This window comes from Leopardus geoffroyi, chromosome B3 (assembly GCF_018350155.1).
Source record: "Leopardus geoffroyi isolate Oge1 chromosome B3, O.geoffroyi_Oge1_pat1.0, whole genome shotgun sequence".
In the NCBI taxonomy this organism is placed as follows: Eukaryota; Metazoa; Chordata; class Mammalia; order Carnivora; family Felidae; genus Leopardus; species Leopardus geoffroyi.
Window position 1 is genome coordinate 102325755 of NC_059337.1, and position 17396 is coordinate 102343150.

Below are 17396 nucleotides of genomic sequence, written 5' to 3' on the forward strand. Positions count from 1 at the left end.
CTCATGTGAGTTCTGCCTGCCGCATCTAGATGCTCCTGGTAGACCAGGTTTGTCACATCGTTTAGATCAGGACACACCTGCTGATGTTTGGGTATCAGTAAAACCAGGGAGGCCTCCTGCATCCCTCCCCCGGCCTTCATTTCGTGGTCACTGAACACAGCTGCTTCTACCTACTACAGTGGCTAACCCATGCTTCTCTCTGCTCACTGGGTAAGCCCTTGCAGACAATCCCCAGCATGGACCACTACTGGGGTCCTCCTGCCACGAGCCGTGTCCTCTTTTAGGTCATCTGACACAACTGCCAGAGAAACCATTCTAAAATCAGATCTGATTACTCTGCTTATAATGCCCCGATTACCAAGTCCAAGCCCCTGTTCATAGCACACAAGACCCTGATGGCCTCATTCTGGGGTGGGGACTCTCCTATAGTCCCATGTGCACGCAGACAACCGAAAAGGAGCTGGGCGGCCATCAGCTCCCTCTGCAGTCTGTTTCACTCCTAGCCTCTGTCTCTGACATGCACCTCCTCCATGTTATAGCCTGGTTTCACCAACTCTCCATAATGTAGACACGGCCTACCCTCTGTAGCCTCAGCATTCACCCACTTTCACAGGATCTTCCAGTTCCCCGTGCCCACAACCTCTAACGATGGTGCGTACCCCGAATCAGATTCTTGAGGCTGAGAAGCTGGATCATTGAGGGTCAGATGCATACCCCTGGTCTGCTCAGCTGTGACCAGGGCTCAGAGTCATAGCCACCTCATGCCCAGTCTTTCAACAGGGACTCGGTGACACAGAGATGCTGCCAGAGGGGTGTAGCTGGACAGGTCCACCTGAATGTCCTGCTGCCAGCCTGTGCCAGCTCTTCGGCACATCTCCTGCCACTCCTCCATCCCCCCACCCCTCATCCTAGACCTCCATCCAGCCCTCAGCCCCCACCATCTGACAACCAACATCACACGTAAGGGTGAGCTGGACGCCCTCCTCACCCTCTCCCTTTTCTGCCTCCTCCTCTCTTCTGCTACCAGCACCATCTTACAAAAGTCATTTTCTTCCTCTGTGAAACTGCCCTTGACTTCCAGGGGCACCTTACATAGCCCTTCCTCCATGTTCCTGCTGTGCCCGGTACATACTCCATCATAGCAGTCATCACTCCTCCATCACTGTGGATTCCCAGGCTCTTTACAGCTCTTGGAAAGATGGCTGTTCTCCAGATGTTGAGTGGGTGGGTGTGTGAACGAGGGAGTGAGCGGATGAGTAAGTTGGGTCCTTACCTGTCTTCGGAGACCAGGAAGGACGTGAAGAAACGGTTTTGTTCATCTGTGCCCATCGTGTATTCTCTCTCTCCCAGACGGGGTTGACCGGACCTCCACAATCTAGAAGCTGAAGATGAGAGTGACCGCGCTGGCCGTGAAATCGACTGCTGCGGGTCCAGTGTCAACCATCTTCAGGGTTGCACGGAATCCTCCGAGATCCTTTGCAGCCTTTTTTTCCCCTGGTCCCTCTCCCATTTTGATTTTGTGAGAGCGTAGGTCGTCCTTGTAAACATATCAGTAGACCGGGGAGTGGTAATTTTGTCATTTGTTTCTGTCACGGGATGGCTTGGTGTGCGGGGTGGGGAGGGGGTCTCTAGGGAAGCGAGGGAGCGCAGGTGGCCTCCTGGATGGAAGGAGGGGCAGAAGAGAACAAAAAGAGCACCGCCGTGGAAGAGACGCGAGAGCCGCAGGAGGGAGGCGGAGGCCTCGGGCCTGGGAGCGCCTCGACGCCGCCTCCGCAGTCGGGCCCCAGGACACAGTCGTGCGGGCCTGCGACCAAAGCAAGATGGCGGCCCGCCCTCCCCGCCGCCCGGATCGGCTTCCCCCGAGGACCCGGCTTGGAGTCGAGCCGCGGGAGAGGGCCGCACGGCACCGGCGGCGGAGGGGGAACATCCCCTCCGACAAAATTGCAGAGAAACTTTGATTTGTGTATTGTTTACATAACAATTTTAAAGGGTACATAATGTGTAAAGAGTTTGGATAGAACTTCTCTTCATACTATGGTTTTTGTAAAGGATTTGTTGATACGGATTCATTTTTTTTCCTCTATTTTTATAATAGCAGCAGGGTTGTCTCTTACAATGGCTGCGGAGCGGTGCTTGCCGGGAAGGCGAATGCACGTCACGTGGGCCGAGGCGTCAGTCGTTCCCCCCGCCCCCCGCGGGCGGAGGGGGGAGGCGGCGCGTGCAGGTGGGTTGGCGGGAGAGTAAGTGGCTGCGAGGGGTAGAGCACTGGGAAGGTACGAGGGGGACGCACCGTGTGATCAGTTAGTGTTTGTTCGCGGGTCACCAAGAGATTGTAAAAGAATCCTGCGGCCCCTTTCTGGGCTGGATTTGCTTCTCACCCGGAGACCTCTTCCTCCCCACCCTACTGCAAGGGTTCATCCTAGCGCCCCCTGCTTCGCAGCGCACACGTGGGTTCAAGTTCCCCTGGAGGAAAAATGGCAAGGACCGACATTTTCGCCTTGCAAAAGGCCTTAATTCCAGATGTTGAGCTCAAAACACCGCTTCTACTGCGGTTGCGCTCAGAAACCCGAAGCTGGGGGCTGCAACCCCCTGGCTCGCTCACTGCTGAGGAACAGGAGGAGAGCAAGGCCCAGCAACAGTGTATAACCGGTCAGTCAGCAAGTGGCAGAGAGGGCCTGCGGGGACATGTGCAGTCCACGCGGCCAGGCCCACACCGTACCAGGTGGGCAGTGAAGGAAGATGTAGGAAAGGTCAACTGCGTGATGGAAACGTGGTTCTATCCACGTGTACGTCAGGGATTTTATGTGTTGTTGGCTGATTTATCTACCCAGCCACACACAGAAGGGAGAAAAAACCAGTCCTGACATAGTGAGAGATGAACAAACTATGCTACCACAAAGTAATAGCTCTGTTTCTTAAGGGCAAGAAAGACTACGTTTGGGATTCGATACAATGGAGAGTATTAAAGGAAATCGAAGAGGAGTTGTGCTCTGCACTGGAAAATTGGGTTGTGTAAATGATGGTATGAATGCTCAGCCAGAGGCGAGATCAGGGAGGTGGTATAAGGCCTGTTTATTAAATGGGTGAGTCTAGTGCCATTTCTTTTAGCAAAGTCAGAATCGAAATTGAAGAGATCACACCATGAAAATCGCTGCACTCGCTTACGGTTATTTTTTTTCAAAAGAAAGAAAGGTTAATGAAGTAAATACAGATTTAAAAGGCCTTAATGCAATCTAAACAACTTTCTTTTCCTTTCAAGATTAGAAATGTGCACTAACACAGCCTTGCTTTCTAAGTCTTGAGGTTTAAAAAGGTGGGAGCATCTTAATTGTAGACAGCCTTTAGCGAGTAAAGGGGGCTTGAACCCATGATACCATGCTTTGCATTAAGAAAAGAGACTTCCTCTTGGGTGACTACATTGTAAAGATGCAAATCCATGTGCAGAAAGAGGCAGCATTTTTTAGTTGGTTTTTTTTTTTTTTAACCAAGTGCCATTAACATTCATCCTCCACACCCCTTTTCTAAACAAACTTAGTGTTACTTGGGGAATGTGTTGGGATGGACGATCACATGTAAGGCAGGAATAGATCAAAAATGTTGAAGGCCAAAGTAAGACCAGAGGGTTTGTGAAGGTGTTTTTGGATGCTGAGGAAGTTAATAAAGAGAAGAAAAAACAAGGGTATTACACATCTTGTGGAGAAATGAGAAAGCATTCAGATCTGCTGCAAAACACATATATCCATAAAGACTTGGGTTGTTCAGAAAACAGATTGTAAACACAATCACATTAGCATGAATCCTTTAAAAGGAAGAAGACCTTAAAGTATTTGCAAATCTGGATTTCTATTTATTCCTTCACTGAATATAGAAACAATGGTTATCTGATTATTAGAGATATTATTTTGGATATGTTACTTATTAACTTGCTATGGCTGGTAACCATGATAAAGTCTGTTATTAATAACAACATAATTCTTTTTTTAAAAAAAAGAAAAGCTTATTTTTCATCGACTGTGTATAGATTTATCTACTTAGTTGTGTTTTGCTATTAGTGTTTTTTTTTTTTAAGTTGAGTGTTCTGATAAATTTTAGGAGCCTGTCCCCACCTTGTTTTGAGTCCTGTGTTGACTGCAGGTAATCAGCTCAATTTTAAAATCCTGAAGCAAAAGAACCTTATTTATAAAAGAATCAAACAGTTGCATGCGTAAGGCTGTGAAGTCCGATATTTAGTAATAAAGTGGCAGTGCCTTTTTTTGTATTTACCCATTGACCCCCAAATGCAACTGTTTTATATTAATAGTAAACATTAAAAATCTCAGAGTAAAATCTATTTCACTACATGTCCTCCCCTCCCCCCTTTTTTCTGATTTAAGCAGTATGTATTTTGGCATCTCTACACTGTCCCAGGGACAGTGGCGGTCTACGATATTGTTACCATGTATGATGTTTTATTGGTGCTTTTTATTCATAGTGGTTTCTTAACCAGAAACAGTAGGAAGACACACACGAACTGTGTACAAGAATTGAAACATTGCTGCTGATATGTGTCTTTTTCCACGTGCTTTTTGAGTTTCACTTTTTAAAGGAGGGCCAGCAAGCAAAACAGATGCTGCTGGGTCTGCCTGCAGAGGGTGGCTGTTTGCACCGAGCTCTCAAATCCTGTGTATTGATGGTCCCTTTTTGGTACTCAGGATTGGAACTACAGCTGGGCCCCCATCTCCCATTCATTTGAAGAGACACTGAGGGAAACAAAGTTTTCTTTTGAGGTGTCACTGGCTGCCTTTTATGGAATGGGAGACTTCTCCGGGTCTGTGTTCTTCTGCACCTCTTGTAGCTACTGCCGGTGCAAGGTTTGTAGGTGTGCATTCCCCAGCTAGAACCAGGATCTCACCCAAAGCCCAGGCTGGGGGACTGAGCTGGGCTGAATGCATAGACATGCAACCAGGAGGGCAGCGAGGGGAGGAAAAGCAGGCCGCAGTCTCGGCCCTCTGGAGGTGTCTGCAGCGGGCAACTCCAGCTTGGGTGCAGGGAAACAGCCTGACCAAGGCACTGGGGTGTGCCTCTTACAAGGAGGACCTGCAGAAGGATCATTTGCACATGGGGCTGTGATAACACTAATGTTGATTTTTTTTTTTTTTACAAGTCATCAGAGATGTTTGCAAAGTGCGTTTTATTTTTTTGTAATTCCTTTATCTTTACTTAAAGGTGAATGTGTATTCCTCTGGGAGGAATAGGAAGAAAACAGGAATGTTAATAATGTCAAACAGAAGACTTCCTCCCTTATTAATATATAACCCTCGTGTATTTATGCCTAATGTAAGCTGACTTTTAAAAAGCTTTCTTTTGTTGCATGCCCCGTGCAGGCATCCCTATTGTACATGCATGCCTCCGTCCTGTTTTCCTGTATAAAGTTAGTGAACAAAGAACTATTTTTGCCTAGTTCATGTTGCCAAGCAATGCATATTTTTTAAATTTGTCATATATGGAAATAGCATGTTTGTTACATGTAAAGCTTTACTGATATACAGATATACTAATGTTTGAAGATGCTGTTCTTTGCAAGTGTACAGTTTTCAAATGTTGTTACCAGTGAAACACCCTTGTGGTTTAAACTTGCTACAATGTATTTATTACTCATTTCCTCCATGTAACTAAGAATCATGGCTATATTTCATATCAATGTTATATTGAAAGTGAAGGGAAATGATTAATACAAGGTTTTGTAACAGTGGTGTGTGTGTCTTTTCCTTTTTGTCAATGTGATCGATTAGAAAACAAACTGAATCTTAGAAATAAGCTAGCAAGGAAGAATGAACATGACATCCCTGTAAACTATTACCACCTGACCGTTCTATGCAAATTATGTCTTCAACTATGAGTTGTTTTTTTTTTTTTTTTTTTTACAAAAGAGTAAGGTAGAGAGGTATAAAAATTTATGCAGCTTGATATGTGCCCAGAGTAGCCAATGAATGCATCACCTGACTTGAAGGCATGTTTCTAAATCCAAACCCTATCCTTGTAAATGATACTGCTTATAACTTACTCTCCATCCTCAATGCCTATGAAATCATATTGCAACCCTAAACCATGGCAAGAAGAAACAGCAGCGTCCTTGGAGCCTTGGGGTTTTGACTACACGTGGCTTGAATCTCATTCTAATACCTCTAATTCCAGTATGATATTTGATATAAATTCTAAATAATGCCAGTTAAGGATATGGCTGGAGAGACTAATATGGGTTTGAAATCTCGGGCTGTGTGATAGGCAACAAGTTACTTAACCTCTCTGATCTTTGGCTTTGTTTTTTGGCCTGATACTCAAGGTTTATATAATTAAACCTGTAATCCAGAGAAGGAGAAGACAAAAGAAAAAATAGGATATAGAGGTTATTACCACCAAACCAAGATTTCTCTGAGGCAACCACAGCTTGATATTGTAACAATGACCACACACTCTTTTTACCAGGCTCAAGCTACTCAACCGAAATGCAAAATCAGGTTTCCCTGGAAACATGTAGAAATGCCTCATAAGCTGAGATATTAAATGATGCTAAATTCCTCTTAAAGTTAAATTCTCATAACTCAAATGAGATACAACTCACTGTATGACCAGACTCTTCTGAAGGGAAGGGGATAATGTGCAAGAGAAAAGTTGAGCCTCACTTCTGCAATGTGTGAAATGAGAATAAGTATGAAAGGTAGGAGATTAAGAGAAACAGGGCTCAGCATGGTAGCCTGAAAGGAGTTGGCTAGTGCTTTTCTCAGCAAAGCTGTGGCTCTTTGCCATTGAACTTAGTAACGGAATGTTCAATCCTGGAGATATTACTCATAGGGTAGAGCATTTAGGGTGTCCCCTAGCAGTCCTCTCTGCAGAAGAGCCTTAATTCCATTATTAAAGGGGGATGTGTAACACCTCTATAGCATACTGGCTGGGAAGAGGCTGCAATGGGCTTGTGAGAGGACTCCAGAAGGAGCACAGATGGGCACCAATTCATGCTCTCTATGCTAATGAGGAAGGTGCCAAGGCAGTAATACAAGGAGAATCCAAACTCCTATGAAAGCACCTTGGCTTGGTCCCTGGAACAGTTACTATATTCATCCATGGCCCTGACTCCCTATCAGCCCAAGACTTGGGTGTTGAGAGGGGGGCTTAAGGACAGCAAAAATCTCGCCCATAACTAGAACCTAACCCTTCTCTATAAAGATGTAGAGTGGTCAGCGTGCACCTGGCCCACAGAGAAGCACACTATGGCAGCTTGTACTTCATCTATTTCCCCTTTTCCAGTGGGCAATGCTAGCACATCACTCCAGCACACCTGACAGATATATCCCTCCAGTGTCTTCCACAAACACTTCTATTTTCTATTTTCCATCCATACCTCACAATCCATACCCGAAAACCACCTCTTCCCTGAGCACTTCAGCCGCTGGATTGTCAATAGTAGCTCTAGCATGCCCTAGCTCACTGTGTCTCAAACCATCTGTGAATTACAGTTGTAGTGGTGGCTATTTACTTCTAATCCACATAGCCCAATTCTTTTGTAAAATACAATAAGAAAGTTTTTTAATCACAAGCCCTGTCTTGTACTAGACTCGACAAAATTATTCTGTCAAATTGCTATAAAAAGTAGCACTGTTCTGGCTCCCTAAGCTCTAGGGTCAGTCTGCAAAATCAGTCTGGGATATTGCCCTCATGATGAGATGATGGAAATCCTAATGCCAACATCTCCCCTCACCCAGGTCAACAATGCCCACAATACAGTAGAGAAGTGCCTATCAGGTCCGAGGAAAGCCTGGAAGTGGGCTGAAGAACACAAGGACTTTGTTCCCTAGTCATTTCTAAGAGCTGAAAACAAAATATTTGAGAAAGGGGATGTGTTGGAAGGAAAGGAAGAGGAAAATCCAGAAGGTAATGGGACTGGTTATGGGAGGTGAGAGCCTGAACCTGAAGTCTCTGGAAATGGGTCAAGCAACAGAGCACTATTTCCAGAGCATCCCTGAGATGTGTCTTCTCACTTCCCACGCTCAGTTTCTGGCACAGATGGATTGAGAATGGAGGGTGGCTCCTCTGTGTGTGTGCATCTATCTACACATTTAGGATACAGGTACATGAAGTAGGAAATGCGGGTGCCTACGGAATTGGAGATCTTTGGCAAACTTAAGAACGACCTTACAAACGTTGCTGAGGAGCTCCACTGGAGTGAATGGTCTTTCACAGTATCCTCCCATGTAACAACCTGGCCCAAGGTCTCCATCTGACCAGCTTTGCCCATGGGGCTCTTGCACACAGATATGGACCTCTCTGTGATGTAAACTTGGGAAGTCAGTGTCTGAGAATTTCCTCCATGGAATATTTTTCACTCTTAAGTGGTTTCTACTTCAATTTTTAAAACTGACGGAGAAGCATTTTGGCAACCTTATAAAGCTCAGACTTTATAAAAAGACAGCTTTGTGTTTACGCTTGACTCAGAATGCATGTTTTTAAATAGTGTGTTCCACAGTTTTTTGAAGTTCTTTTTTTTTTTTTTAAGTCCTATCCAGGAGAAACAAAATCAGAGCTTTGGTGAGTGAAATGGTCCCATCAGAGCTGTTGGATCCCAAGACGGCAGAGAGGTTCCCGTTTAATCCTCCTGTGGGGGGCCACACCCAGGACTAGGTGCCCCTGTTTGTGCCAACATCCTTAGGAGACAGTTCCAGTTTTCCATGCCATAAAATTCTAACAAGCTCCAGAGTGAAGTCAGATGAAACTACAAAACCCCGAAGTCGAATCTGTCCAATCAGGATTTGTCCATCTGATCTGTCGAATCTGTCCAGTCCAACCATAATGCTTTCCATTATACATACCCCAGCTCTGTTCACTGGGAAAAAGCTATACATGGATTTCCTGTACTTGTACCAGACTGAGTCCCTTTCAGCATTGACCTATGACCCTGTTACTCATCCAAGATGGAATATGTGCAACATCAGCAAACTGCAAATGAGAGAAATAAAATCTATACATGACACATCATTTCCCCCATCCATCACCAAATGTATACATCCAAACCCTGGACAGAGAGCATACACCTTGCATGTCTTATCCCATCCCTGTGCTCTGAGGTCCAGATTGCTTCATCTACTAACCTACTCCACTGTCCTGTCCTAAGACACAGAATCCAAGCCCTTGTTCACCCGAAGTTCACTGCATTTAGCCAGGTGTCCTTCCAAAGTGTCATGTCTAACTCATCCCCCACTGAAATGATTTAAGGGGCTGGCCCCAGGTTTGCTGTCTTCCTCCTACAACAGGACTTCCTGAGGGCTGGGTGCTGACCAGCTGGATGTCTGAAGACAGAGGATGCCTTGAAAGACACAAGTGCCTAGTTCCTTCTGGAACAGGTAGGTAAAGTTCAATTACAGTGAGGCCTCTTCCCTGTGCCCACATGAGAAAAACTGAGATGCCTCAACAGGCCATCTGGGGGGGGGGGGGGGGCAGGGTCCCTGTCCCTATCAGTCTCTTAGCCTGAATGATATAATCTCATGGACCAGGGGTCCCCAAGAGGGCAAGAAAGAGAATAAGGACTGCCGTAATCCTCCTGGGTGGGACGTGACCACCCAGAGCCCAGAGGAAGCCAGTGGGCAGAGCTCTGTGTTCATTGTTGGGTTCCCTGGGGAAGCCAAGCTCACAGCAGAGAGACGTCAAACACTAGCCATGCCACCCATCCCTAGGAAGAAAGGGAACGATACAGAAGGACCAAAAACCAGGAACTTGTGGAAAGAGCCTTGGGGGCATTCCCAATTTGCTCTCCCAAGGGACAGCATATGACAGTTTAGGAACTGAAATAAGGAAATATGGGACTCGTATGGAGAATGCAGAGAATGGGAAACCATAGGGGTTAGGGTCAGAGATGGGATGAAGGCAGAGGTAGGGCCGTAAAACCTTATAAACCCTGGTTAAAAAAAAAAAAAAATGTAACTCTGCCTTAAGGACCATAGCTACCCTTGCTGGGGAGTGATATGATCAGACATGAGAGGCTTTGTTTTGTGAAACAAAAGGGCCTAGGTGGAATGTCTCCCTCCTGTCCCATGCCCTGGCCACTAGTTCCCTGCCCTGGAGACATTCAGTGGTAATTGCTTATGTGCCCACCAAAAGATACTTTGTATGTTTACAAACACTGGAATATTTCCCCCCTTTCTACACACGAAACAGCATACCCTGCACGCTGGTCAACATTGTGTGGTATTTTTCTTTTTTTTCTCTTAAATCAGTTTCGGAAACCGTTCTACATCATTGCCTCATACACAGTGCTTCACTCTGCGGATTAACATGACTTCTTAACCATCCCGTTACTGATGGACACTCGGGTTGCCTTCACTCTTTCTGTTACAAACAATGTTATGGTGAAATAAATGGTACATGGGTCATTTCACATGTGTGCAAGCGTTCCACAAGTGGGAAAGCGGGGTTGCTGAATTAAAGGATATTATATCAGTCAGGATTCTCTAGAGGAACAGAAGGAGTAGGAGATTATAGAAGAGAGAGAGATTTATTTTAAGGAATTGATCGTGAGGGCTGGCAAGTCTGGATTCTGTAGGGCAAACCAGTGGCCTGGAGACTCAGACAGAAAGGAACTGAATCTTCAGTCTTGAGGCAGAATTTCTCCTTCTGCCAGAAACCTCAGTATTTGCTCTTGAGACCTTCAACTGATTGGATGAGGCCCACTTACATCATCAAGACGAATCTCCTTTACTTAATGTTAGTTGATTGTAGATATTAACCACATCTACAAAATACCTTCACTGCAACACCCAAATTCATGTTGGATTAAAAAACTGGGTACTATAGCCTTTCTGCTTTGACAAATGAAACCATCCATCACAATGACGAAGATGTCATTGTCATCTTGCTACTTTTTCCGAAATAGCTTTTTGATGATGCTTTTTCCCCTACACTCTCAGCAATTCCTGTATCATCAAAATTTTTTTACTTTCAATCTAATAAGTGAAAACTAATATCAGTGTCCTTTTCATTTACATGTATCTTATTCAAGTGAGGTTGGGCATATATATATATATTTTAATGTTTATTTATCTTTGAGAGATAGAGACAGAGTGTGAGCAGGGAAGGGGCAGAGACAGAAGGAGACACAGAATCCAACGCAGGCTCCAAGCTCTGAGCTGTCAGCACAGAGCCCAATGCAGGGCTCGAGCTCATGAACCGTGAGATCATGACCTGAGCCAAAGTCGGATGCTTAACCGACTGAGCCACCTAGGCGCCTTATTTTTATAAGCTTAATAGTCATTTGCATTTCCCTTTCAACTCTCCATATATTTGCCCACTTCACCATTGGGTTGTTGGTCTTTTTCTAATTAATTTGTAGAAGCTCTTCACATATTGTGGAAATTAACCTTTGTTCTGTGATATGAGTTACAAATATTTTTCCCAATTTATTTGTTTTTTGATTTTGCCTATGGTAACTGTTGCCATAGAGAATTTTTTTAATTTAAGTTGAATCTCTTGATCTTTTCCTTTTTGGCTTCTGATTTTAAGTCATATTCTAAAATGCCCTCTCCACTTGGAGATATACTATGTTTTCCTCTAGTATCTTTACCAATTAATTTTTTACATTTATATCTTTTAACCACTCCTTGTATGAAGTATGAGGTATGGATCCACTTTTATTTCTATGGAAAGATGACTACCCAGTTGTGCCTATGCTATTTATTGAATAATCTATCTTTCCTCCACTGATTTGAAATGCCGCTTTTCAAATATATAAACTTCCTGTATATATTCAGGTCTATTTCTGGGCTTTCTATTTTTCTTTCCATTGATATGTTTGTCTATTTATGCACCAGCATCCCCACTGTTTTAATTATGACAACTTTAAAATTTGCTTTAATATCTCGTAGGAAATTTACATTCTAGAAAGATCTCTCTGACTGTATTTTGGGAAGTGGATTAGAGCAGCATCAAAGTGGGGGAGCTGGGGAGACTCACCAGGGGCTACTGCATTAGTGCAGACAGCCCACAAGGTGGGGGGTGAAAGGCGGTGGCGGTAGGAATAGGGAGAACTAGACAGATCTATGAGATTCTTAGGGGGTAGAGGCATCATGGTTAATGATGGGCTGGATGTGGGGATTAAGCGAGAGACTGAACAGCCTGGAATGCCTCCCAAGTTTCTGGCTTAGGCAGCTGGGGAGTTGGGGTCCCATTTACCAGGGAAGGCATGGACTGGGACAAAGGCAGCAGACAGAATTTGTTAAATTACATCACCTGCCTCATCATTCAAGACAAGTCACCTGGGAGAAATAATAAATAGCTAGTAGTTATTCAGAGACTATTGTGCTAAGCCAATAAGGCTGACATTAGATTATCCCCACTTTGCAGGTGGGAAAACTGAGGCTCAGAGATGTCAAGCAAGTTGTTGCAGATCACAGAGCTGTTACAGGGAAGGGTGGGGTAGGAGCTCAAATCCAGGTCTGTGTACCCCCAAACCCTCCTAGGAGGGACCATAGCTGGCCATCTTTGGTTCCAGGAGCCCCCTTTGAGCTATAAGCCCTCACATGGAGGAGACTGCAGTGAGTCTCCAGGCCTTTTCTTTCCAACGTCTGTTGCAGCCTGAGACACAGGTTATATGTAGGCAATAGAATTCTGCAAAATGACCATCTCAAGACATTGGTGAAAATATGGTCCCTAGTGAAAGAAGAGGAGCCCCCATGACTATGGTTTTCGGCCTGGCTGCATATTGGTCACATGGAGAGCTTTGGCAGCTGCTGATGCTGGCCTCCCCTCAGACACTCTGACTGGGTTGGTCTGGGGCCTGACCTGGGCATGGGGCTTTCAAATTCCCAGGTTATTCTAGTGTATAGCAAATGTGAGAACCTCACATTAAGGGGACCTATATCTCCTCTTTTACTCAAGAGGCCTATGATACGCATCTGCAGCTTTAATAGATAAGGGTAAAAGATAGCTGTTTCCATTGACTCATTACAGAACTAAAAATAAGGGGCTCCTGGGTGGCTCAGTCTGTTAAGCATCTGACTCTTGATTTTGGCTCAGGTCATGATCTCACGGTTCATGAGTTCCAGCCCTACACTGGGCTCTGTGCTGACAGCATGGAGCCTGCCTGGGATTCTCTCTCCTTCCTTCCCCTCCTTGTCCTTTCTCTCTCTCTCTCTCTCTCTCTCTCTCTCTCTCTCTCTCTCAAAAATAAATAAATCAACATTAAAAAAAGAACTAAACATAAGCACCTGACCCATCACAGTCCTTGGGTGTCCTACCTACTGGAAGTCTCTAAGCCAGGCAGAATCAGTGGTAGAGTACCAGCAGGCTCAGAGCCACTTCCCAAATTCCCTCCCCACTGGCTTGCAAGGTGCTTGCAGTGCCTACCACAAATCAGTTTCAGAAATTATGTGCACTTTAATTAGGTTAACAAATTTTGTTGCTTGGGATGCATACCACACTAGCTAAGTGATCCACAGTCGGAGTTCATCAATCTGGTTATCCATGAATGTCAGTATTAGTTAGATTATGCTGCATTAACAGACATCCCCAAAATTTCAGTGGCTTAAAACCACAAAGACTGACTTCTCGCTGGGCTGCACTACCATCACAGGTCAGCTGGGGCCTCTGCTCCATGTAGCACATGCTAGAACCCAGGCTGGCACAACTGCCCCCCGACCCAAGCACTGATGTTTGCCCTGGCAGTGGAAAAGAAGGACGTGGCTTCCACCAGCTCACTCCTTACCAGCCAAAGAAACTCACATGGCCACGTTTGACTTCAACGGATCTGGAAAGTGTAGTCCTACCCTGGGCCCAGATGGATCAGGTTCTGGGGTCCCTGTCTAGCCAGTCATCCATCCCCACTGTCGGGGAATGTGGGTCCATTACATACACACACTCTGGTCATTTGATCTGGGTTCACTGCCTCTCTTCAGGCCCTCAAAGTCTGGAGGAGCTTGAAGTGGTGTCACCAGACTAGGCAGTGTCCTGAATGCATGGGTGACCTCCTGTCCACCCATGCTGTGGAATTACCGGGGTCTCAGAACCAAGCCCAGCTTCACATTGTCAAACTCTCCTCCTCTGACAGCTCCCACTGGACTCTGAGCAGGCCAATTTCTTTTATCACACATCTCCAGCTGGGCTGCAACCTGTGGATCACTCCAGGTTCAAAGACTCCGAAGCAGAGGAATTTAATGCTATGAAAGGTGCTTTTATGAGCAGCGGTTCTCACCTTCAGGGCACGTCTGAGGCTGTTCGGACTCGGTCCCCCATTCAAAGGCTGGGTTCAGTGGAGAGCCAGCAGGAAGCCTGCAAACCTGGTAGTTTGAGGGACTGACTCAAAAAATAAAATTAAATGAAAAGGAACCGCCAGTAGAGCCGCCAAAGTGCCTGCAGTGGCTTCCCACCCTCCTCCACTAGCTATGCCGGGAGTGAAGAAGCTTCAACCGAACCCCTCCCTTCAGCCAGAGGAGGAGGCCTGGGAGGGAAGAACGGCTAGGCCTCTCCTGCTGGAGGAGGTGCGGAAGGCCACGGCAGCTTCCCACGCTCTCAGATGTACCTTTAGAGAGACTGCCCATGGGACCCTGGCTCCTGGGCAGGAAAGGTTCTTCGGCTCCCAACATATGCCCCAACCCCAATTCAGACACGTATTCAAGGTGCCTTGCTTTTCAGACTTATTCTGAATGGGGTATTCCTTGACTAGGACTGTGGAGAAGAGCCTATGAAACTGCAAGCGTTGTATCCATTTTGGAATCTAGCTTCCTTCACCTTTAAGGTGTTTTTTAAAAAAATTTTTTTAATGTTTATTTGAGAGAGACAGCTCAAGTGGAGGAGGAACAGAGAGAGAGGGAGACACAGAATCTGAAGCAGGCTCTAGGCTCCGAGCTGTCAGCACAGAGCCCAATGCGGGGCTTGAACTCACAAACCATGAAATTGTGACCTGAGCCAGAGTTGGATGTTTAACCAACTGAGCCACCCAGGCACCCCAAGAGCTTTCTTAATCTTTAAAATGAGATTTCTCCCCATCTGGGTGCCTCGAAGAAGCACTGTGAACCTGAATAGACCAGCTTTGAATCACTGGAGCTTTGGAGCTTGATTTCCTGAGTTCAATTCCTAGCTATGCCACTTACCAGCTGTGTGTCCTTAGGTAAATCATATCACATCTCTGTGCCTCCGTTTCCCTATCTGTGAAATGGGGGTAATACCCAATGGGGTATTAAATAGCTGAGGAGGTATTGAATCCTCTGTATTCAGAAGATTAAATGAGTTGATGTTTGCAAAGCACCTAGAGCAGTGTCAAACACGTAGGATATCTTCTTGAGTGTTAGTGGCTGATATTATTGTCATCATTACTACAAACCCTAAGTGCCATCCAGTCCACACCTCTTTAGTCAACGGCCGGAGTCATAAGCTACAAAGTCAGTACTTGGGGCCATTCCCAGCATGCTCCCTGGCCTAGAAGCACCTACAAAAGCTAGGCATCCTGGGGACAGACCATTTCTTCATCCCCCTTGGAATCCACAGCTGTTGCTTAGTCTTGGAGATTTGGTCTAAGAGTCAGGAGCTGTGAGCTCCCATGATGTGTCACCGAGAGACTACTGAAAGAAAATGTCCTCTAGCCCCTCTGGATCTGCTGTGAGTGGAGAGGTGGAGGCAGAGGGCACAGACACAGTCTATTAGGTGCCCCAGCCAACACCAGCAGAAGCTGGGGCACATTATCCTCCAGAGAAGAGCATTTGGAGCATGATTTACCTCTGACATGGAATTTTCTTGGTGATCCCTTCCTCCTCCTGTCTGGGGGAAAGGTTATTCATAAAGGCACAGGGAGGCAAGAAATGATGGATAAACAGGTCCAGTGAGAAGCAGTGATCCAGGGTAGATGGAGGGATCTAAGAATATAAAGCATTCTCCAAATGTAAGGTATGGGTCCTATAGCCTGACTGCTTGGAAGCCTGGAGCAGCTCAGTCCATTTTGGGGCAGAGCACCCCTCAGGCAGAGGCTAACTGACCCAGAACTCACAACCCAGGGCCCTGCACTCACACATATATATGTATACCATGCATGCTCATGCATGCAAACACACACCACACAGCCTCGTGCACACACACGAACACCCACACACACTCATGTACGTGTGTGCACACATGTACACCATGCAATCCCATGCATACACACAGGCGCACACACACACACACACACACACACACACACACCCATCCCCAGGGTTATGCCAGTTCCTACAGAACCTTTGGTGATTAGGAATCCCCCAGGCCTAACAAGAACCAATAAGCAATGTATTCATGGTCACTGTATGGAGGAAAAGGTCACCTTAAACATTTTCCCTGGCAAATCTCCTCTCACATTCTGGCAGCCCAAGAAGAAATTCCAGATATAAGAGGAGAAGCAACCCAGTAGCCGACGCCCTCTAGCGGATAGAGCATTCTCAACTACTTGTACATTTGCTCAGAGAAGGCAGCTAGGGACAACAGCACCACCCAAACAGCTCAGGTTTGCGTGGCCCAGGCATGGAGGGGATGAAGAGGCCATCCTTGCCCTTGAGGTGTCCACGGTTTTCCAAACCACCGTCTGTCCCAGCCCAGGATTGTCCTCCCCACCCTGGTATCCAGATAGTAACAATTTAAAATATAATCATAAACAAACACAGAAGTTCCACTGGCTGAATCCCCTTCACCAGCACATCCTGCACAAGGCACTTCCTCTCCATTACCATCATTATTGCAATGCTGTAATAGAAATCTTACCGATTCTACAGATGAGGCTTAGGGAAGTAAGTGACTTGCCCAAAGTCACACAGCCTATAAATGTCAGAAATTTTATTCAAATGTACTTTATTTTAAATACATACAGGGGCGCCTGGGTAGCTCAGTCAGTTAAGCGTCCGACTTCAGCTCAGGTCACAATCTCACGGTCTGTGAGTTCGAGCCCCACGTCGGGCTCTGGGCTGATGGCTCAGAGCCTGGAGCCTGCTTCCGATTCTGTGTCTCCCTCTCTCTCTGCCCCTCCCCCGTTCATGCTCTGTCTCTCTCTGTCTCAAAAATAAATAAATGTTAAAAAAATAAATAAATACATACACAAATAGTACAGAACTCAGATTTTACAAAGGCATTTATAGTAAAAAATACATTTCCTTCCCACTACTGCCCCCCCTCCCAGGTCACTGCCCCAGGGATAAACTGGGTTTTCAGTTTCTGGCTATTTGTCCATACATGTTCTATGCATATAAAAGGAATCTTCTTTACAAAACACAAAAGGTAGCATACTATACGTTATTCTGGACTTTGCCTTTTTTTCACTCAATAATATCTCTGAAAATCATTCTGTAGCAGTAAATGTATAGAGCTGCCTCATTCTTTTTTAAAAGTCTATGGTATGGAAGAACCACAGGTTATTTAAC

At 45.7% G+C, this 17396-nt stretch overlaps 1 protein-coding gene across 7 annotated transcripts in view; it reads left to right on the forward strand.

The window, feature by feature from the left end:
• The window catches only part of SAMD4A (sterile alpha motif domain containing 4A), a 217754-nt gene extending 212026 nt beyond the window's left edge, over positions 1–5728 (forward strand). For 5 of the 7 annotated variants that reach the window (XM_045451020.1, XM_045451023.1, XM_045451024.1 and 2 more), the window contains one exon: positions 1351–5728. In XM_045451020.1, coding sequence (XP_045306976.1) covers positions 1351–1379 — 29 coding nt within the window. In that variant the 3' untranslated portion in view covers positions 1380–5728. The remainder of the gene's footprint in view (positions 1–1350) is intronic. The other 2 variants (XM_045451021.1, XM_045451025.1) reach the window with 1 other exon arrangement.
• The last annotated feature ends 11668 nt before the right edge of the window (positions 5729–17396 follow it).